The 23,854-nt window shown below is 39.4% G+C and overlaps 1 protein-coding gene across 1 annotated transcript; it reads right to left on the bottom strand.

The window, feature by feature from the left end:
- Nucleotides 1–185: 185 nt before the first annotated feature.
- On the bottom strand, nt 186–23,793 carry ly75 (lymphocyte antigen 75). Its single transcript, XM_087793888.1, has 35 exons — nt 23,559–23,793; nt 21,449–21,820; nt 20,692–20,868; nt 20,451–20,609; nt 19,294–19,419; nt 17,386–17,517; nt 16,377–16,571; nt 14,979–15,139; nt 14,761–14,868; nt 13,859–13,947; nt 13,618–13,787; nt 12,017–12,216; nt 11,818–11,960; nt 10,871–10,949; nt 10,700–10,771; nt 10,469–10,592; nt 10,133–10,168; nt 9,889–10,058; nt 9,746–9,816; nt 9,600–9,676; nt 8,273–8,409; nt 8,048–8,156; nt 7,806–7,966; nt 7,608–7,737; nt 6,515–6,735; nt 6,286–6,448; nt 5,916–6,080; nt 5,054–5,176; nt 3,730–3,915; nt 3,434–3,657; nt 3,159–3,366; nt 2,874–3,035; nt 2,019–2,135; nt 1,547–1,726; nt 186–1,190 (listed from the first exon to the last, which is right to left on the bottom strand). The coding sequence occupies exons 1-35, from the start codon at nt 23,638–23,640 to the stop codon at nt 1,015–1,017; spliced, it is 5,205 nt and encodes a 1,734-aa protein (XP_087650014.1). The 5' UTR covers nt 23,641–23,793; the 3' UTR covers nt 186–1,014.
- Between the last annotated feature and the right edge of the window lie 61 nt (nt 23,794–23,854).

Here is a 23,854-nt window from a genome sequence, read left to right as displayed (position 1 = left end):
GGTTTCACAGGTTTCATGATACAGCAACCGGTCTCTTTGAACCACTAATTCAATTGTACATCCTCATTCAAAACTAAAGGCGCCACCTATGGAGCTCTAGGATAATGACACTGTATAATAGAAACCTCATCAACTTAACAAAAGTTGAAAAAAAGAAAGGAGCGTCCAAAGAAAAAGGTCCACACTGGAGGACAGACAGATTTATTTAGTGTCAAAACGTACCCGATATTTTCAATGAAAAAGTTCAAGACCTGAACCTGAAACTAAACATTCATCTTTGGCGTCGTCTCAAGAAAATAAAACAATATTTACATTTTCAATAAAAGCCAGTGCAACTGAGACGAGCTCGTCTTCTAAAGTGCATTCTTGCTCAGTAGTTAAGTGCATCTCCACGTCCGACTCCGGGCACTCGTTGAACTCTCCACCGCGACACAACTGTCATTTGAACGTAAGATTAGCAAAAGAGTAGACGGGGGAGCTGAAACAAATGTTTCGCTAAAAGCAATAAAGAAAATGGAACATTTATCAGACTTTTTCGAAGGATGTTTAAAACCCTGCAGGTTCTTAACTTTTTCAACTGACGGGTTTAAAATTATAATTTCTTTCTTATAAATAAAAGTTTCCAGAAAAAAACGTTGTGCTTGTCAAGTTTCAGATTTTCTTTTAGGGAAATAATGTTCCATCTCAGCAGATAGAAATGGCCTGAAGGTGTCAGTAGAGAGCACTTCAGCAGCACAACAAACATTACTTTCATTAACATGGCTGCTGCCTCAGCTGTTTTTTCGTCGAACAAAAATTTTTAACTGGCTTTTTTCCTTTTTGTTGATTAAGTGCAATTGTCGCCTGGTGAGGCTGAAGATTAAGACAACCATCATTTTCGAAGTCAAAACAGGCACTTGGACAGAAATACTTTTTGTTGTACCACGAGTCCCGCAGAGTTTTCCCCGGCCTGCTGGAAAGTTTTGTCTCCCAGGAGGACTGGGTCGCCGGTGCAGGTTTTCTTCTCCCTGAGGCTCAGTCGCCGTCCGTGATGATACTGGTGGTGTCCGGGTCGTTGAACGTCCTCTTGTAACGGACGGTGGAGAAGAAGTCCGGACGCTTCCTTTTGTAGAGGACGAAGGCGCCGAGGCAGAGAAGAGCGACGAGGAGGACGATGAAGAATCCCAGAGCGACGGACGAGCCGGACGATTCTGAGGACGGACGTGTTTTTAAAACAGGACACACTAATATGATCTTCAAGGATCTGCAGGTTTTATTTGGTGAGGTTGAGACTAATTTGGAATTTCAAAACACAACCATGTTGTTGGTGAAAAATGAAAAAACGTTAATATTTAAGTTGACACTGGGATCTGCTGATGAAGAAGATAGTTTAGATCCTTTTTTAATTAATTTTCGAGAACTTGTGATACGGAGCAGTTTTGGGAGAATGACCCTGGCAATCTGTCCAGGGTGTCCCCGGCCTCGACCCCAAAAACACTCATCTGGAATTTGACTCTCATCCTCACTTGCATGAAAACTCTATGAAAATAAAAAAAAAAAAACTCACTTTTTCCAGTTTTGCAGACGACACGACTGTGACTCGCTTCACAGTTGACCAGGTTCCACTTCCCAGCCTCCGCCATCAACACGGCACAAGACTGATCCACTCCGTTTCCAGTTTTCAGGGCGTTGGACTTCCAGTTGGTGTAGGACAGAGGAGAGCCGTCGGTCCAGGACACAGGCTGATCTGAAGGATGAAGAGATGAAGGATGAAGAGAAGAAGAGTGACGGTGATGCTCAGGTAATGACGAGGTCTCGTGAAACAGTTGATGAGGTATCATGATACTTGGCCACTAGATGGCACTCTCTGATTTGCAATCTTGCCTCTTGTCTTTGAATGAAATAAAACCTGGCATCACTTTTCAAACTTAAAGTCTCTGTATCATGACGCCTCGTCAACTGTTTCATGAAGCCTCGTCAACCCTCAGAGTGACGGAGGAGGAGAAGAAGAGAGTGCAGACAGGTTTTTTTTTTATCACCTGTCAAACTGGGGATGACGCTGAGCCACACTCGGTTGGTGATGAGAGCGTCTTCAGACGTGTACTTGGACACGAACTGGTTCTCCTCTTCGCTCATGATGGTGAGAACTTCAGCATCTGTGAGGAAGTATATTAGTGCCGTACAGTTCAATTGAACACGTCAAATGTTGATTTATTGTTCATTTTTATAAAATATCGGTGACGTTTTTTGGTATAATTTACTGAAATCAAGTTTATATTGAAAGGTTGAATTTGGTTTTATCGAGTAATTAAACAAAATAAGTTGAAACATTAAAAGGTTTAAAGTAATTTAATTAAAACAATGAATATTTTCCTTTTTTTTGTAATTCCAATGATTCAAAAATGAATTAAAAAGTATAATTTAATGTTTTTTATTTTATTTTTGATTTGTAGCCTTGAGTTATCTCAGGGTCAAGGTGACCCGAAGGCCTGAAAATAAAAGTGTTTGAGGTATGCCTTGTTTTGTCTCTGGGTCAAGGTGAACGAACGAAAGAAAATAACAAGTAGCTCTTGGTATAGATAATAGTGGCAATACTATTTAAACATTTTTATATTTAATTCTAAAGGCTATGATAAAAAAAAACATATTGAATTAAGAAAATGTATTTTGAAATTATTGGAATAAGAATATTAAACCCTTATGTGTAAAAGGCAAAAAAATGGTTATATAATACATATACAATAAAAAATATATTGAATTAAATTAATCCAAATTACTACTCAAAATATTTCAATAAAAATGTCAAAAGTTTCAACGTGTTTAATCGAACAATGGTCCGATGCCACCGAGATGCTTCCAAAAACCTCCTCCACTCTCTGGCAGAAGAATCTCACCCAGACGTTTACAGATGTCTCGGGCCTGCATCATGCTGTAGACGCTGTAGTTGTAGAAGCTCATGTCGAAGGCGTAACAGTGGTCGCCGTGTTGCACCCACTTGGACGTGCCGTTGCTCTGAGGGCAGCGGTTCTCCTCGGGGGCCGCCTGGAACTTGGCCTCTGAGAAGAAAAAACAAGGAGGTTAACCCTTGAATTATCTCAGGCCTTCGGGTCACCTTGACCCCTACATAACAGAAAGCTTAAAGGCTCAGAAAGAAAGAGGGGGAAGAAGAGGTGACTGACTCTGGAAGGAGGTGGAGACGGAGGTGGTGTAGCACACGGCTCCGTCCACCAGCGACTGGCAGCTGGTCCTCTTCCAGCTCCCGGACACGTCCACGAACACGCAGCCCGGCTCGTCGTTCAGGGAAGCGTAGCCGTCGGCCGACAGCGTGATGTTGGGCATGAACTGGGAGCCGGTTCCATCGGACCACTCGTAGGAGGCTCCGCCCACCTGCGGCGAAGAGGGGAAAAAAAGTCTTACATCTGTAGCTGGAGTCCGGCGAGCGGGGGGGTCGTACTTCCTGGCTGGAGAGTCCGAGCCACAGCGGGAAGCCGTCGGTCCTGGCGATGAGCTTGACGTGCTCGTGGTGTCTGGCGTCGTGGACGCTGGCCAGGTGACCTCCTCGCTGCCCGCACTCTTCCACCGCCTGGTTCCAGGTCAGCTTTTGGGTCAGAACTTCATACGTGACGTTTCCCAGGTGCCGATAGTCTCTGGCGGACTTGGCGTACTCTTGCTTGGGTTCTTAGGAGAGACACCGACCCGGTCAGGAACTTTTTCAAGAGTCACAGAGAAACACACGACGTGAACACAAACCGTTGTCGATCTTGCAGTACACGATCGTCCTCTGCTTGAACTCGAAGAAAAGGATCTGGTCTCGGAGGATGATCCAGTTTCCTTGAAGAGTGAGACCCGCCATGAACGGGCCGTCCACCTCCGGGCGACCGTTCCTCCAATTGGAGTACTGCACGCTGGTGCCGTCAAACCACTTCATCTGGTTGTCTGTGATCACAAAATGAATTAAACATTTAAAATATTGAAACATCTTTATATTCTATTTCTATTGAATAGTTGTATTCAATCATTTCTACATTCGAGGTTGAAAATAATAAAAAAAAAACGCTATATCACTGTGGTTCCTTAGGCACAGCTTATGGGTCACATGATTGTCTGCGTGTCGCATGATTGGCTGAAAGTTTGATCAAGTAATTCAGCAATCTTCTCTTATTGTCGATTATACCACCATTTTTTTTATTGAATTTAAAAGGCGAAGAATAGAAAAATATTGAATTTAGAAAATGTGTTTTTGAATAATTGGAAAGAGAATATCAATCTGTAAATCTCTTTCTAGAGTCAATTATAATTATATATTTTTTAGATTGTCTATATTTCAATTTAGACATTATTTAATTCAATTATCAAAAAAGAATGAATGGCGCAGACCAGATGCATTTGTGTCAACTTCAAATGATAAATTACTGATGAGAATATTTGAGTGTTGTGTCAGAAACTTCTATGTTTTCGTACACAAAGCTCTGCCGGAACGAGGTCAAGTTCAACCACTTTCAGTATCAGTTGAGATGAAGTCGACCAAAGACCCAGATGTCCTTGTGTGTGTGTTTGTGGAGGAAGGTTGTGAACACGAAGACTCAACTGGGGAAAGGTTGCTCAGTGGCATTCTTCGAGGTTGTATTCAATTCTCTCCTCCTTGCCCAGTAAACCTCCTCTGTACATTCCATTTCACTTCACACTATTTCAATGATGCGGAAACACAGCATACAGTGGTTTATCGCAAGAGTTATTTTAAAAACAAATCTAAACCAAAGTAGTTATTTTTTCACTTGATTGAATGAACTACATTTACTTGAACTTTACATTGCGTACGAGTTGCCATCCCAGTAACGGTGGCCTGAATGAGCCTGTCATGCTTTGCCGCCCAGCCAACCAATCACGCTCTTAATCATTTTTGACAGAACAGCAGATTTGGATACTGTAGTTTATCAACCAATCAGCCGCCACTTAATGCTTGGTTAAACCATCCGTTTGTACCAGTGAACCATAAGAAAAAACCTTTCTTGTTCTGACTGTTGCTTACTATATTATATTTACATATAAACGATATAAAAGAAAAAACACTCACCCTTTGTATCGTGGTGCAGACCGAGCCACACAAACTGGACCAGGTCTTTAAATGGAGCCAGTTGCTCCTTGATGAAGTTGTTCTCCTCTTCGTTTCTGATGGTGAGAATCCTGGCTCCTGGATCTGCAACACAACGTAAGAAAGTTCATTGTTCATCCATCCATCCATCCCTCCCTTCCTCCCTCCCTCCCTCCCTCCCTCCCTCCATCCCTCCATCCATCCATCCATCCATACATCCACCCATCCATCACCTCAGAGAGGGATTCATTGTTCAAGGTCAAGGTAGTTTTATAGATCGATTTATAAATACTTTTCTGATCCCCCGGGGAGATCAATTCAGTGATTCAGCAGCAGAAACACATTCATTAATTTACAGAAAAGTATATACAGTCAAATGTAGTAACTGTTAGAATCTTATTTAAATATGCTTCACCTTTATCAAATCACAACTTCCTCTGCTGTAATTACTGAATTCATTAATGAAGGCTTTAATTCCACTTCAAGTATTTATCTCTTAATTTGTTGTTTTAATTGCTGATTTGATTGCGTTTATAATTTGTACTGTTAATCCCATTTCCTGCTGATGTTAGAATTAAGTTAGTAATAATAATCATTTACAATGCTTTATCATTTGTATTTCTCATTTTGTACACTGGTTTTAAATTGTGTGATAGCACAAGAAAAGAAAATGTGAAATTGTCAATTTTATTATCCAAACTTCAAATTGTAAACTTTTAGTGCCGAAAATTGGACTTTTAGACAATAAATCTTCACTTCATGATTTTAAAAGCCGAGATGACTAAACAGTAAAGTGTCACAAACATTTAACGAAGTAGGAAAATGTCGACTAATAAACTCTTACAAAGTTTGTTGCAGGTCTCGTTGATCTGTCCGAGGTCGATCTCGTCCCACCTGGTGGACACCAGCTGGAAGGAGTAGCAGTTGTTCTTGAAGGGAATCCAGTTTGGACCGTTGATCTTGTGTGGACACTTGTCCGCCACGTCCTCCGGCGTGATTATGGTTTGTTCTGCAGGATCCACATGATAAGAAGTTAAACCTCCACAGAGACTCTCAGGTCCTCCCACATTGGCGAGGAGAGATGGAGGAAGTTGGTGATACCAAACATCACCAATATCTCGTCCCATTAGAAGTATTTCCTCAGAAATCTATTGAATATTTTGTTGATAACCAGATGATTTCCGGCTCACATCTCTGCAGTAACGGTCACTCACTCTGGGGTTTGTGGCAGATGGCTCCTTTCAACTCCTCCTCACATTCCGTCGCTTTCCAGAACCCGTCCGTGTCCAGGTAAACACAGGGACCGTCGGTGACTTCTGCAGACCAGCGGCTGAAGACCGTGTGGCTGTGATCGGTCCAGCGGTAGTGGATCCCGCCCTGACCACAGGACATTTCAAGGTGAGCGGATAAAGACGACGAAGGGGAGTTTTTTCTAAGACGTACATCTTCGCTGAAGAGGCCGATCCACATGGGCCTACGTGCTCGGCTCACGTGCACGGTGAGGCTGGACTGCAGGAGTATGTCGGTCACACTGGCCAAGTCCATCTGGTGACTCCTGCACTGCTCCAGCGCCTCGAACCAGGTGAGGTTCTGGACCAGCAGCTGGACAGTGTGGTTGTTGACCTGGAAGGGCTCGGTGGAGACACGAGGCTCCTCGACCTCATCTGAAGGACCAACAAGAGCTGGTGAGTACACTGGACATTACACTATTGTTATTAAGTTTATTCATAGTATTGTTACCGTTATTACGTTTATTGTTGAAACTATTACATGTATTATTATAGTTGTTGTTATTACAATTATTATTGTAGTTGTTATTACGTTCATTATTATTATTATTGTTATAACATGTATTAATATTATTATTATTTATTTTCATTGTGGTCGTTGTTGCGAGTTTTATATCTATTTATACTTTTGTTAATATTGTTACTTTTATCATTGTTTTACTTATATTATATTATATTATTAGTACTAGTATAATTGATGTTATGACCTTTATTATTATTACTTTTTTATTGCAGTTGTTGTTGCTTTTATTTTTATTATTGTTGTTACTTCTATTATTGTTATTGCATTTATTGTTATTATCATTATTACTGGTGTTGTTACTATTATTTTTATTGTTATTATTATTGTTGTTACTTATATTATTGTTATTGCATGTATTGTTATTATTATTGTTGTTACTTCTATTATTGTTATTGCATTTATTGTTATTATTATTATTACTGGTATTGTTACTATTATTTTTATTGTTATTATTATTGTTGTTGCTAGTTTTATTGTTATTATTATGGTTGTTACTATTATTTTTATTGTTATTGTTATGGTTGTTACTATTATTTTTATTGTTATTATTATTGTTGTTACTATGTTTCAGGAGGATAAATTAAATCTGATTTAATGTCAGTAGAGCAGCTATTTGTACTTAAATATTCCACTAGAATTAAATAAAAGAGTTATTATTTGTTTACTAGTTTAAACAATCAAGGTCAAGTGTGTATGAAACATGTTGATGGATTTGACAGTTTACCTGCGTAATGCTGACACATGGCCACATGTTGATGCTGTGTACAGGAAGTATAATCCCAGGTTCCCATCATGGCTGAGTGGTTGTTATTGATCAAAAACACGCAGAGCTCCATGCTCTCTGGGTCGAATTTCTGTAGAAGATCACGACTCCATTTCACCATCTCGATAAACGGACCACTTCCTCTGGAGATCCACTCACGTTGACTTTGATAGCCTTGTGCATGCCCATCAGCAGAGAGTTGAAGTTGACGTAATCCGCCGGCGTGTCGTCCACCCATTCCAGCTTGGAGTTTCGGATCTTCAGCCCGATCCAGAGACCTCCGACGTCGTTGACCTGAGACAGCAGGCTCGTCACGAAGTCTGGACGGAAGAGAGACAAACGCGATCAGGAGCCGTGACATCATTGTCAAGATCAAAACGTAAGGGTTCGATTCCCGGCACCTTGATCCACCTGGTCAGATATGGTGACCAGCGTTCCTCTCACGGAGAGGCACTCCTCGTTCGCTTGCTTGAAGGACATCGGCTTCGTGGCCTTCATCAACGTGTAGCACTGGAAAAACAACACGAAGGTCCTTGGTGAAGAATACCAAACACGTCGGGCGGCGACCGTGTTTAAGTCTGTGCCGGGTCATTTACAAACAGTTTTCAGGGTTAAGAGCGGCTGACCTTATTCCTGAAGGCCACGGACGCGTTCCCACACGACAGGCCTCCGGGCCGCGGCTCCAGCGGACTGATCTCCACCGAAGTGACGTTGTCTAGTTCGCACACAAAGGGCATCCTCTGCCCGCAACTGTGCTCGAACTCTGCACGACAACATGACAATATGTTCACGTCTGCTCCGCTCACTGCGGGATGTTGGTCGTTATTCCCGACATCGGATGTCAGCGGCAACTTACATGACGACGAGGAAAACCACACATTGTGAGATTATTTTTTACAATGTGTGTTTTTTTAGCACTTGAAATATGACACTACTGGACCTACTTAAAAAAAAAACTGAATCAGTGACTCTTCAAATTGTTCAAGGATCGAGATGGTAATTTGGAACACCACCAAAATGTAAATCTGCCTTGATTTCTTTTTCTTTGAAATCCATTTATCATTTTTATTGTAATTTGATATTTGGTGTTTTGAAAGGTTGACCAATTTTTTTTTATTCAATAATTTAATTCAATTTTTTTGAATTTGAAAGTTCAACTTTGTTGTCGAGTAAATACCGTAATTTTAATATTTTCTAAAATGTTTATTTTTTATTTACACATAGAGTCAGATAAAACAATTCTAAAAATAAATGTTATTTAATGAATATTTTAAAATTCAAAATAAAATTGTGCCCCCAGACAATACCCAAGGAGTGCCAAGTTAACTGGTCCAACGTTCAGCCAATCATGTGACTTACAGATTTTAAATTCTACCACTGAATATTCTGATGCCACTGATCCTCTTCCCATAACACAGAGACGGCTTTAAACGTCTTTGATGAGGTTAATAACTATTAAATACCATTGATCTCATACTCATGTATCTACTTAGGGAAAAGCCAAGCCAGTTTTCCGGATAGGGAAAATGTAAGTTCTCCTACTAGAGCGGTTCAGAACTCTTGCTGCAGAGGTTTGTTAATTTTTCACTAGTTTAAATCAACAACAATTATATAACATTTATTTTTCAACTATGCAAATGAGGTGCCCTCCTTCTGGACAAGACAAGTCAGTGACCTGACCAGCTCCTATGATGCTTTGCCACCCAGAAACTTTTAATTTGTGGTAATAATATATAAACATAAAACTCTCAAGGATGTGTTTCTTTTCTTTATCTTGGTTAAAATTGCAGAAACTAATTGTTCCACGATTTTAATAAATCTGTATAAAATAAAAATAATGTTATGGCAGGTGAGTTTCTAAATGGCAATGATCGTCTCGACCCAAAACTAGTATTTACTTGTCGATGACTCAGCAAGACTAATAACTGTGTGTAATCCGGTGTATTCACTCACTTGGAAAAGGGAGTTCACCGCTGATGGACGTGCATCTGCCGAGGAGAGCCGAGTAGTAGAACTTGCTGTGAACGTCACTGGGAAATAAAAGACGTGTCTTAAGAACACACTTGAGCGTTGAGAGCGATTGAGCCTGTTTTTCTTACCTAAAGGGAAACATTCTCATGTTGGTCTCTTCCATATTCACCCACCACCGTTGCTTGAGCGAGCCTCCTGCCTGTTCAGAAAGTCAGAGAACAGATTTAAAGGCTGCTCCTCTTAATCTTAAGGCACTGGAGGACGTTCTTACTTTGGATAAAAACTCGTGGATTTTTCTGACGGCCCTGGAACTGAGAGGCGCCGCCAGTTTGCTGCCCTCGGTGCCGCAGTACAACGAGGCTTCCTCGTAGGTTAATTGCGGCTCTTTGACGAACCAGAACTCGTCGTCATCTATGAAAATAGACGTCTCATGGTGGCCCCCTGGAAAGAACAGACGCCTGCTGTAACTGTTTTTTAAGGAATATAACAGAATGTGGAAAAGTTCGGGGGATTACCAGGATTATACCAGTCTGGCTTCTTTGGTGTTTTTCCTGAACAGTATCAGCAAAAGAGAGAGTTAACAAGTGTGCAAATTTGAAATTAAAATAAAATTACATAAAATAAAAAACACACACGATTTGTTAAAACAACTCTTTTTAATCCAGACTATTTAAAAAAAAAAGAAAAAAAAGATAATGAATGAAAAATGTATCTTAACGTAAACATTTTACTAGGTAGAGCTTTTGGGGCAAAACCAACTCCAACATGGTTAAGCAAAGAAAATAAAACATATATATTTTCTAATGATATTGCAGCGATTACAAATACAATTATTCAGCTGTAGGTCTCACCACGTGGTATCTGGCAGATCCACTCCAGTCTGGCATCGCAGTGGAAAGGTGTGGCAAAGAAAGGTGTGGGAGTCAAATCGTGCATCAGGAACAACAAGATGTGCTTCAAATAGTTCTTCATGGACTGTTGATGACATTTTAAGAACATTAGAGACCAGTGTGGAGGCTACATGTACTATGGAGCTAAGCAACTACTTGTATATAAATATATATATATATATTTGTGCTCACCTTGAACGCAGTGCAGTCACGATCGTGCATGTCCTCCTCATGGAAATCTTGATGCAAAACCTCCAAAGAAACCTGGAACCAACATTTAAACAACATGAAGTGTTTCGTCTAAAAGATGACTGAGATAGAATAAACTAGTGTGTGTTTATTTTTCATTAGGTAGAAACTAACCGGACGTCCGTTGCTCCACTTCCAAGAGGGATCCGCAGGGTCTCGCCTGTTCAGGCCGACCCAGAAGTACCGATCATGGCTGCAACACAAAAGTGATTTTGTTTAGATACACAAGTGTTTTTTTTTTTTGGGGGGGGGGGGGGGGGCTGGAGCCTGTCCCAGCTGTTTAGGGCAACAGGCAGGGCACACCCTGGACAGGTTGCCAGCCTGTCAGGGGGCACAGAGACCCACTGTGGGAGGAAACTAAAGATTACTTAGCAAACCCATGCTTACAGTCACGTGATCTCTTTAATTAAGAAGTTCAGTACTTTCTGCTATAACAATATTTGTATATTTAATTCAAAAGGCTGTGAATTAAAGACATTTTATTTTTTTACGTAATTAGAATATCAAACTCTATGTAATTGAAAACATTTATTTGAGAAAAATCTTTCAAATTCAATTATTTAACAAAAGACTACAACAATTTGTACAATTTTAATTCACCCATTTACTCAATTTTATAAAAACTAATTAACATTTAAATGTAGAAATTATTTAATTCAATTGTTGAAAAAAAAAAAAACTTAATGCTTAAAAGAAATAGAGAAATTCCAAAAGTTTTAATATGAAATACAATTTCCTGATGGCGGTGATATACTTTGAAGACAAATGAAAATGAATGAAAATAAAAATGAGTGTATTGAAAGGATTGCATATAAAAGTCCAGTTCATTGTCTGAAGTAGAAACAACAACTTTTTTATGCATTTCATTCACAATAATATAGTTGTATGATTGTTGTTCATTGTTCTTTTTGCAGCATCTGATTTTAGTGTCAACACAAACAAATGTTGCTGCATCTATTCTCATGAAATTGTTGTTGAGTTGTTGTGAGAATATAGAATACGTCTTGAAATGTGCTCTTTTATTTGGTATCCCCGGTCTTGATATAATGACAGAAACCGACCTGATGGTGTCTCGGATGACGCTGTGCAAGGCGCTCATCTCTTCAGGCTCAGTGAAGCTCGGCAGATTTGCACCGAGAGCCTGACAGAATCTCTCAGCTTCTTCCCAGGAGCGCTTCCTGCTGATCCTCTCCTCGTGAAACACCTGACGACCAGACGTTTTAAGTGAGCAGTTGTACATTTATAGGACAATTGTCGGACCTTGTAGCAGTATCTGATGCCGTCCCGAGACACCCAGCCATCTGGACAGGGGGCAGTAGGGTCGGGCTCCGGTTCCGGGGTAGGAAGTGAACCGAGGTCTTTCCTACAAATGGTTCCGGCTTTGTCGACTGTACAGTTCCTCACCTTCCATCCGCCCACCGGTTTGGCGGTGGAAATAACTGCACAACCTCCTTCTCTTTCTGAAGAACAAACACCGAAAGTTTATTAACTTTCCAACACATCAAGTATCAAAACAGTGAAAAAACCTATGACTTAATAATACCTCAAATGGTAAAAAAGCCTTTTTTGATTAAATGCTCTTATTTTTCTAAACTTAAACATGTTTTTTTTTTAACTGCTGAATCATTATGTGCAAGAATAAAAAAGAAAATCATTAAAACACAACTTTTCTGTACATTAAACTTCAAACAAAGTTCATATAAATGTTCATTTACATCAAGCAACACAAGATTAACTAGAACATTTGCATTTCCAGAAGGAAATGCAGTGTGAATGCTGAATCTGATGAATGTGTGAACTGAAATGAAAGTATTAGTATTCATGTAAAAGTGAAAGTAAAAATGAGTGGAAACAGTTGGAATCATGTCAAGAAAGACTGACGTGAAAACGTTGAAATAAACTGAAAAAGGTTGGACAGAAGAAAAAAAGAAGGTGAAGAAGAAAAAAGTGGTAGAATTTGTAGTAGAAGAAGTAGTAGAGGTGGTAGAAGAATAATAATCAGTAGTAGTGTGGATAGAATAATTAGTAGAAGTAGAAGTAGAAGTGAAAGTAAGAGTAGAAGTAGAACTACAATTAGTTGTAAAAGTATAGGTCGAATTATTAGTACAATTAGTAGTTGAGTATAAGTATAAGTGGTAAAAGTAGTAGTAGAATTAGTAGTACAAATATAAGTAATATAATTAGTAGTAAAACCACAGGTAATGGAACCAATATTTTGTTTTACATGTTATTGTCCTGCAGTTATTCACTATCAGTGAGTTTCAAACTCAGTCAGACTGACGACCAAGATTAGTTTGCAGTCAAAGTCAGAGGCTGAAATAAAAGTGTACTTAATAAACGGATGTGATATTGTCGTTTCATTTTGAAGGCCCGATCTCAATTATCTGTTTCCTTTTACCATACATTCCCTTTAAATACTTTCCTTAAGCATCATTCATCATAAAATGTGTGTAATTGTTTATATCTTTCATTTTTGTTTTATATTTTATCCTAAAAACGGATACCTTTGTAGTCACCGTCTCAACATGAACATTAATCTGCTTTGATTTGAGACGAGCATCTGAAGGGCCACAAAAAATGACTTGGAGGGCCGGGTTTGACTCACTTGATATATATAATTCAAAACTTTACTAAAGCGTATAATTTGAAAGGTATCAAAGGTATTGTTTTAAAACTGCCATGAGCCAAATGCACAGTTTGTTCTCAAGCAGTTAGTGGATCCAGATGGTAATCCAGAACACCACAACAATTGGTTCTTTGTCTCATTATAAACACTTCCTGAACAATTCATGGAAAATCCATTCATCAAGTTATTTTACGGAGATCAATGCTGACAATCACATAACCAGATAAATCAGTACCTGGTTCAGACGCGCCCCAATTGGTGTATGTAACTTCACTGGTTAATCCTTCTCGACTTATCCACTGGTACCGTCCGATTCTGTTCACGTCCTGCAGCCCGATCCAAAACCTCTGCGGCCCGATGCCCAGGTGTTCGTTGAGCAGTTGGTTGATGAAGATCTGCTCAAACCTGGACAAAGATATTTAGAAAACACAGATTCCTGCTCGCGCACTCAAAGGCTTCATGAGGGGAAACTTCACCTGTTTCGTATCTTGAAGTCGCAGCGGTTCTTGTGGCTGACTTGTGTGTTGTTGAGGAGGTAGCAGGAGTTACCGTGACGTTTCCATCCCTGACCACACAAGCAATAGTCAATTAAATACATCTTGATATCCATGAGACACGTCGAAAGGAAAAACTGGAAAATGTGTTCACTCAATTATTGATGGCGTTACAGCGAAGTAAGTAAGTAAGTAATAGTTATTTGTAAAGCGCCGTTCTAGACCAGGGTCACAAAGCGCTTGAACAATCAAAAGCAATACACAGTTAAAGAGTTTTTAAATCTATATTTATCTTTTTAAGGCCAACATAGAGACAAACACAGGAGTTCCAGAAAATTAGGAAAAAGGCAAAGTTTTCCGGATAGGGGAAATGCGAGTTCTCCTACTAGAGCGGTTCAGAACTCTCGCTGCAGAGGTTTGTTAATTTTTCACTAGTTTAAATCAACAACAATTATATAACATTTATTTCAACTATGCAAATGAGGTGCCCTCCTTCTGGACAAGACAAGTCAGTCACCTGACCAGCTCCCATGATGCTTTGCCGCCCAGCAAACCAATCAAAGTACAGATCACTTACGACATAGCAACAGACGAAGAATTGAAATACAGTAGCGACAAATGAGCCGTCACTAAATAGAGCAGCGGGTTGAAAGGCATCATGGGAGTTCATGTTTTTTTTTGCTTAGTTCTGTGGTTGTGTTGGTTTATTTACAGTGTGTATAAAGAAAAATAACTTTGCCGTTCCTGACTTCCTCTTTCTACGACATATTTAAATATGCAGTGTGCAGAAAAAATGTTCTTCCACACTTATCTCACCAAACACACATTCTGACAAGGAAACCAGACAGGAAAGAATTCGGTACATCTTAAAGACAAATACTCACATCCTCCCTGCGACAGCCGGATTGTGCCGCAGACTCGTTGACTTCTCCTTTCTTCTGGCACATGAAAGCTTTGCTCTCCTCGCAGGGCGTGAGCCCCCAACCCAGAGACTGCAGGGGTCACAAACAGCCTTTGCTTGATCTTTTCCGAAACGGACTCGGAGCAGAGAGAGCTACGGATATACGAGTGAAAACTGCAATACAATTCCTGGGTCACTGACCTTTCCGTTGTACGTGGCACAGACGTTGTCGGTCGTGGGTTGAACCGGATTGTTGGGCGACCAGTATGTGAAGGTGACGGGTGACGAGTCGATCCACGAGAACACGGTCGAGTTCCTGCCGACGCCGACCAGACCGATCCATACGTTCATCAACTCGCCATCTGACGATCACAGCACAGCGACATCTGACAACCTGATGATTCTTCAGGATATATTTACACAAAGCCGGGTGTTTAAAACATTTATCATGTTTTGTCATGTGTTTTAATGATTTTTATTTTTCTAGTATTACCATTATACATTCATTAACAAGCGGGGGGTCAGGGTCACGGGGGAGACTGGAGCCCTGGGGACACCCTGGACAGGAAGCCAGTCACGCATTATTACTATTAATATGTTAAAAAAATGTTTATTTTTAAAAACTGATGGATTTTTAAACTGCTTAGTAAATATGTATCTGTTACCATAGACACCAGGTTGAGCTGCATAGAGTCAGAAGCTATACCTTCTCAGCAGAGTAGCAGATGCAGACCATAAATCAACAAAAATCCTGGCCAGCAGAATAAAAAACCCTCCATTGTGCAAAAGTGTTAACAAAAACACACAATGAGGTTTAATTATCTTTATTTCTAATGTGTTTTACAATGTGTTCCATCATGTTTAAAAGTAGCCCAACTGTATGAAAACTTAACCAACCTGGCAACAAGTAAAGGCTTCCGGATATTAGGGGAAAATATTGATTCCCTTAAATACCACAGTATTATAATATATTTTAATTATACTGAATCGTTATTGAACTGCAAGGTATACATTTATTTAATAATTTTTTTATTACTTTGGTTCACATTTTATCATAGTTCTTTTATGGGTTTTTTTGAATAAAGTGTGTATAACATAAAATAATTCTTAGGTAAAAGATTTACTTAACTCTTAGGTTAAATATTCACCGCGTTTGTTTATGTTTGTGTTGCAATTACACTTCTTGCCATTTAATGGCAGTTGTCATTACATCCTCCGCAGCTAAAGTAACAATTCTGCAAGATCCCGGCGATGACTGAGGACGAGAGGATACAGTCGACTACAGCAACTTTTAAAGCTGACGTTTGGACATATTTTGGTTTCAGAATAAATTGAAGTAGTTACAACTTTCCTCGAGACTCATGAGGTCTGTAAATTCCTCAGCACCAGAGTCAAGTACTCGACTATACTACAAATATATCCTTATTCTTGCAGTATCACAATATTGTTGAACCTGTATCGCGATAAGACAGCCAAGAATCCCTACTCGATACGAGTGTTGACTTGAACCTTTGTTTAAATACCGAGCCATGTTTTTGAAAAAGTTCTATGGAACTCAACTATTGTCTCGGCTGCGGCTAACATGAGACAAAAACCCACCGGAGTGAAAGTTGTTGCTGAGCATCTCTTTGGTGTCGATGGAGTGAAGAGCAGCCAGAGCGCCGCCGTCCATGTCGTTGCAGCGCCGCGAGGCTTCCGTGAAGTTCAGAGGAGTGTCTTTGATCAACTTGTAGCACCAGCCGTTCCATGGCAGCCACCCGTCTCCACACACCGTGCTTTCAAACAGGAGGGATTCTGCACAGAAGACGCCGGTCAGATGGTGAGAGGAAGTAAGTCGGGACATCCAGAACCTTCTCAATGTCACTTTACACGAAAACATGTTGAAAACTCAGTTTTGGGTTTGAATTTCGGAAACTGCCATTATTTTTCTCAGGGAATTTCATAGCAAAAGCGAATATAGTTTAAATTCCATTCAGGCCAGTCTGAAGTCACTGTTCAGTAAATATTCTATTATTACCTTAAAACAAAGTAAAATTGGAAGTATTTAGAAGAATATCAGTAATAATACATCAGATATTGAACAGTTGAATTCAACATTTAAAATGTGGAACATGAATTTTCTGTACTGAAATGTTTTTTAAGCATTGAATTCCTTTTAAAATAATCAAATTAAAAATGTCCGTATTTAAATGATAGATTTTTCAAAAACAGAATATTTATTTATTTTTAATTTTACACGTAGAAGTTTATATCCATATTTCAGTCATTCAGAGATTGTTTTTTTAATTAAATATTTTTGCAATGCCAAAAGAGACTTGAGCGACTGGATCAAACATTCAGCCAATCATGTAAAGCAGAGACGATCATGTGACGATGTAAATCCATCATGGCGGATTCTAACGCAATGGCTCGTCTGGTGACTATTATACTATTATTATGTAGTATTCAAAAGCTAATAATGAAAAAATATTACATTTAGAATTTTTTTTTTTAAATTATTTGAATTAGAATATCAAACTATGTGTAAAAAAAATCAGTTTGTTCTTGAATATTTAAAACCCTCTTAATATATAATATACAAACATGTGATCTACAAACAGGAAGTGACCTGTGCGAGTCTCGTTGATGGTCTTCTTGCAGATGTACGGCAGCTTGTCGTTGCAGGCGGCCGTCTCATAATTGTGCCTGGAGTTCAGGACGCCGCAGTCCGACCAGTATATGAAGGAGTCGCCAGGCATGCCTGCCAGAAGGAAACACAACGAGGATTTACCTAGAGTTGTGTATCACACACACTTGTGTGTAAGTTTGGATGAGCATTTTTGTTCTGGAACAACAGATTTAAAACATCAAGAAACCGCCTCAAGGCCTCCTTTATCTCCGTGCCAATGGTGTCATTCAGAGACAGTTACAGCAACACACTGTGTCCAAAACAGAAGACAAAGACCTGATTCATGAAAGTCTTTCCTCTGTGGGCGCCTGTTTGACAACAGACCGAACACCAGCAGAGAAATCTCCGCTTTGATTATCAGATTATGGTCCGACTAAATGAATCATAACAACTTTGTAAGAGCTGCCACCGGAAAACTAAGGTTCTAAAGAGATGAACAAATGTGTTTGTGGTATCCCTTGGTTAATCTCAGGGTCAAGGTGACCTGAAGGCTTGAAAACAAACGTTTTTGTGGTATCCCTTGTGTTATCTCAGAGTTAAAGTGACCCGAAGGCCTGAAAACAAATGTTTTTGTGGTATCCTTTGTGTTATCCCAGGGTCAAGGTGACCCGAATGCCTGAAAACAAACTTGTTTGTGGTATCCTTTTTCGTTATCCAAGGGTCAAGGTGACCTGAATGCCTGAAAACAAACGTGTTTGTGGTATCCTTTGTGTTATCCCAGGGTCAAGGTGACCCGAAGGGCTGAAAACCAACGTATTTGTGGTATCCCATGTGTTATCTCAGGGTCAAGGTGACCCGAATGACTGAAAACAAATGTGTTTGTGGTATGTCTTGTGTTAACTCAAGGTCAAAGTGACCCGTACGCCCGAAAACAAACGTGTTTGTGGTATCCCTTGTGTTATAACTAAGTAAGTAATTTATATTTGTAGAGCGCTTTTCCAGACCAGGGTCACAAAGCGCTTAAACAATCAAAACAATACTCAATAAAATATATGCTTAAATGTCAAGACACTGAGACAAACACAAGAGTCTTAGAAAATCAAGGAAAAGCCTGAACAAATAACAATGTCTTAAGATGTTTCTTGAAGGAATCAGTAGAGGGAGAGGAAGACATTCCAAGGTTTAGGAGCAACAGCCTGGAAATATATCTCTCCTCTATCTCAGGGTCAAAGTGACCCAAAGGCCCCAAAATCGATGAAATGTAAGTAAGTAAGTAAGTAAGTAATATTTATTTATATAGCGCTTTTCGAGACCAGGGTCACAAAGCGCTTAAACAATCAAAACAATACTCAAAAAAGTACATACTTTAAAGATCAAGATAATACTGAGAACAACACAGGAGTTCGAGAAATTCAAGGAAAAGCCTGAACAAATAGAAACGTCTTAAGATGTTTCTTAAAAGAGTCAGTAGATCCATCAAGCGCAAAGAGAGAGGAAGATCGTTCCAAAGCTTAGGAGCAACAGCCTGAAAAGATGTCTATCCTCTGGTCCTGAGCCGTGTGCGTGGAACCATAAGTAGATTTTGATCCACAGACCTCAGAGCCCGAGCTGGGGTGTAAGGCTTGATCAGATCAGTGATGTAAGGAGGAGCCTGACCATGAATAGATCTGAAAGTAAGAACCAGAATTTTAAAGTTGATCCTGAAAGAAACTGGAAGCCAGTGAAAAGTTTTAAGGACCGGAGAAATGTGAGTTCTTCTACTTGAGCTGGTCAGAATTCTCGCTGCAGAGTTCTGAATCAACTGCAGACGAGACAGCTCCTTCTTGTTAAGACATGAAAATTTAGGGTAGTAAATTGGTAATTACAGTACACATAGTTTCTAATGCAGCCCTAAGGTAGTAGAGTTACCTTCTTCCCAGCGCAGGAGGGAGAGAGGCGAGCCGTCGGACCACTGCCAGCCCTGAGTGATGTCTAACTGATGAAGACCGATCCACATCTTCTCCGGCATCCCCGGCAGACCCTTCACTGCCGTCACTGTCACATCAAGAACAGTCAATGGAAGGATGGAAATGAACAGTCAGTAAACAGATGAAGGGGCTTTTAGGCCACACTCAAGATGAGCTGATCTTTACAGACTAGAGCGTTTCTCTCTGAATGTGACGACTCAAGGAAATGCTGACACAGCTTTGCTCGAACCTGGACTCTGTAATGCTCATTTGTCAAACTCATGGCATGGGATCGGCATTAGGCACGCCGGGTCAATTTCACAAAGCCGGGACACGCACTTGAAATGATCTCACTGTTTCCTGGCGGCTAAAGTAGATAATAGATATTAATAATACATCCGACTATGTTGAAGAAGACCTGCTGATGCTAGTCTGGGATAAATATGAGTAGAGATGAGCTGTTGCAAATGCAAAATAATAGAAAAAAAATGTACAATCAATATTAAAATGTATATATTTGTTCATCATTACCCGGTACAGAGGAGGCATTTTGAGTCGAGATACTTAAATTCATATCAGGTTTTTTTTTTTTTTTAATATTTTCTGTTTATACTGAGTATAATGAAATCACAGTAGAAGAAGAAGACGATTGAGATGTTAAACATCGTTTTAAAAGAGCAGGAATGTTATCTTAATAATACATTTAGGTTAGGTTAGGTTATGTAGAACTTTATTGATCCCTCAGCAGGTCTCCTTCAGGAAATTGTTTTTTTCCAATTAGCCACAGCAATACAGCAATTATTCATAAAAATAAGAACAAAGAGAAATAAAGAGAAATAACAAGATGATACAATCTAAGTCTAAAGATAAAGAACAAGAACATAGATCAAAGAAAAATAACAAGAATGTTTAATGGTGGATTTTACTTCAAAATACTGATGAGAACTGACACAAAATATATATATTTTAAATGTATTAAACTTGTTCATTGATTGTATTTTAACTGATTTCTATCTCATTTCTTCTCTCAGATACTCTCCAGTGACATCTCTCTGCGGGACTCGCCAGGACTAAAAAGCGGTGATTTCAGGATTCAGATTTCAAAATAAAATAACTTACGAATCTGGGAGTTGAGATCGTCGGGGGAGATGCTGAGCAGATCCGCTCCCTGAGAACGACACGAGTCCAAGGCTTCATGCCAGTTTACTGCGGCGCTGGGGACAAACTCATAGCAGGGACCCCTTTCTGGTCCCACAAACAGATTCTGGCACCCCTCCTCTGGAGATAGAACACACACGTCCATAAATCACAATAGCGAAATGAAAGATCGTTTTAAAAAAATGACTCATTTTACACCCACCCATTTTAAAGCATTGACCCTTTTTTCTGTCCCTGTCATAATTGCCGGTCGTGGAACACCAGGTGGCGCCAGGGAGTTCGTCGTCGTCCGGGAGGCACTGGTGGTACCATTTGCCATTGTATTTGAAGGGGAAGTCGCACGCGGCGCCGGCAGAGTTCCCGTCATAGGTGTGAACCTCTGAAATGCATGTCATTTAACAAGTCTTAATTCAACAACAAAGAAGACAAATACAGTCAAATATTGACCAAAAAGGAGAATAAATGGTGCAGAACCCACACAATATTCTTGTAAAGTTACATTTTTACTTTATTTTAAATGCTTTTTTTTAAGGAAATCCAGTGATACTAGCTCAAGAGAAGAACTATTAGCAGCTTAAGAAAGATTTTTTTTTTCTTGTAAGAAAGCAAATGTGGCACAAACATAAGGTAAGGTAAGGTAAAACTTTATTGATCCCTCAGGAGGTCTCCTTCGGGAAATTGTTTATCATCATCATAAATCAAACTTCATGATATGTGGATGCATCATTAAAATACACAACATGGAAGTTCCCTAAAACTCTCTTGAACTTAAAATGGTTTCAGATCCAGTCGAGCAAGTGAGACACTCCCTAACTTGATCACCATGAATTTGCGCTCGCTGACGAGAAAAGCTTATCAAACCAGTCCGGCGACTCCATCGCAAGACATCTGAAGAATTAGTTTGAACATGCAACAAACTGAAACATGTGCTGAAGGATCTCAACAGTGAGGTATCTCACCTTTGTACGGCCTCTGGCAGATGCTTTCCTCCGACCCTTCGATGACGAACGTATCGTTGAAGTCCGCGCTGGCCTTCACTCGACCCCTGCTGACCCCCAAGGCCATCCCTCTGTCCGTGTGAACGGTGTCTCCCAGGCAGCGCCACCACAGAGGGAAGTAGCCGCGACAGTCTCCCAGGGATAGAGTCTTGGAGCGATGGTTGAAAACCAGGCAGAGGGAGGTTCCCACGTGGAAGAGCCGTTGCCTTGCGCCCCATTTCCACAGCTGCGACTCCAGAGAGTTGTCGCACGTGGATAAAATCAAGGTTGAAGGGTCTTTAGCCGTCAAGCATTTTTTGGTGGATGTGTGCTGAATTCTGAAGGCAGACTCGTCTGTGGAGAAAGAAAAATCGACTGGTTAAAAAAGTCATTTTTTAAAAACTAAATTCCGAGTTAAGATGCGATCCAGTCTAACATTTCAGTGACAATAATGCTATTGATGATCAGCTCCTGCTTAATTCTGCACTTTTGATATTTTGTAAAAATTACTACACACCTGTAAAAGAAAGGAAACATTTTCTTAACCTCCCAAGAACCCTGATAAGATTTTCTTTTTTTTTTTCACTATGACCTAATTGCCTTATTTGAGACACCAGCTGCACCAGCTTGTAGTGATATCACAATATTACACACAGTATAGAACAAAATCAAAAGTAGAAACAGTTTATCTGAAGTTCTAGAAGAAGAAAAAGATGTTTAATATGTCGCCAAAATTTGACACAAATGTAAAGTAGAGACAAAGATTATAATAGTATTTAAGATGATAAATAACTCAAAAGAGGTTTGGACTTTCCATAAAAGATAAGTTATGATATCTATTAGGCCCAAAATAAAATCAACAGACAATATTCACAGGAGTAACTGTTTTGCTGTTTAAAACGTATTTTAGCCTTTACCTTGTTCAGTCTTATTTTATTTTTATAGTAAACTCTTTCATCATTTTGACAACATCTGATTTATACCTGGCGGCGCATTTGATCCGTCAATCATTGTTCAAATGTGAATCTTAACACTTTTTTATCCTGTTCTACGTCGTAAACCATAAAAAAAGGAATTAAAAGGATATTTTAAAACATGTTAAGGTTGTTATATTATTTTATTATATTATTTATACTATTTCACATCATTTTACATTCCTTTTATTTAAAGATCATTGAGAAAAAATAAAAAGGTTTTATATTTCATATTTTTTGTTACAACAACAAAAAAGGCAAATCCAAAAGATGAGTTATGCCATGATATAATAAAACAGATGTAAATGATTGATTTGATTTGCGTAATTTGTAATTTGAAATACATTTAATTTTGAAATATGATATGAAAACACTCAAAATTATTCCCCACCAAACAAGGAACTATTAAAGAAACAAAAGCACAAAAAAAAAGCCTCAAAAGAAGACATTTAGTAACTTAAATAATACAATTTTTTGCAACCAGAAACATTTATAGACATGTTCAACAGTTTCACTCTGACCTCATGAGGGCTGCTTAAATACAGTCAACACAATACACAATACAAATAAGTCTTTTCTAGACTTTGAACAATATGTCGATATTCAAGCACCTGGAAAATACTTACAAATCTAAGCTATAAACAGTTTAATTTTGGTAAAGTAAAACAAAGTTCCACGTCCATCCCTCTAGTGGTTGGATGAAGGATAACACGTGTGGAAACAATTGTTATACGCACTAGTAAATAATTTAGTGTTTACTTTACAACATTTGAAGATTTAAATGAAGTGACGAGACATTTTAATATATTTTTAAACGAAAGTTTAAATATCTTATCACATTTTTTTTGACATTCTGGCTACAGAACAAGTTGAATTTGAAGCGAATACTGACAAGAAAGTTGTATGAAATATTAATTATTTAAAAAGAAGGTTTATATTCAGAAGTTTGACAGTCAATCTATTCGTGTCACTGAGAGGTTGTTTAAAAAGAAGCTACAACAAAAGCTACTCTCCTGACACATATTAGTCTAAGGTTAGTTCAGTGTTTAGTTTAGTTTTGTCGTTAAAAAGTTTGTCTTTTCGAAGAGACGCGCGCGGGAAGTGGAAGCTTGTCTCACCGGAGCTCGAGCCTCGCAGCTCAGTTGACTCTGACAGCAAAAACAAACAAAGACAAAGTGTCGCCCCGGACTTGTGCAGCATAGTGACGGCGGAGGAGCTTCAGTCGGAATCATACATCTGCTCTCTGGAGTGTTCGGGCGTCGAGAAAGTCCCGCGGGAACAAAAAAGCGAGTGAAGAATAAAAACGAAAGTGATTTTTTTCTGAAATGGACTTTCAACCCTGCTGTGTCACAGTGTGCGGGGGCGTCAAGCTGCGGCAGGGGACGTAAACAAAGCGACTTCCGGTTGGGTTAAC

This window comes from Callionymus lyra, chromosome 6 (genome assembly GCF_982586985.1).
Source record: "Callionymus lyra chromosome 6, fCalLyr1.hap1.1, whole genome shotgun sequence".
In the NCBI taxonomy this organism is placed as follows: Eukaryota; Metazoa; Chordata; class Actinopteri; order Syngnathiformes; family Callionymidae; genus Callionymus; species Callionymus lyra.
Note: the sequence above shows the minus strand (reverse complement) of the source record. Positions and strands in the feature narration are given on the sequence as shown.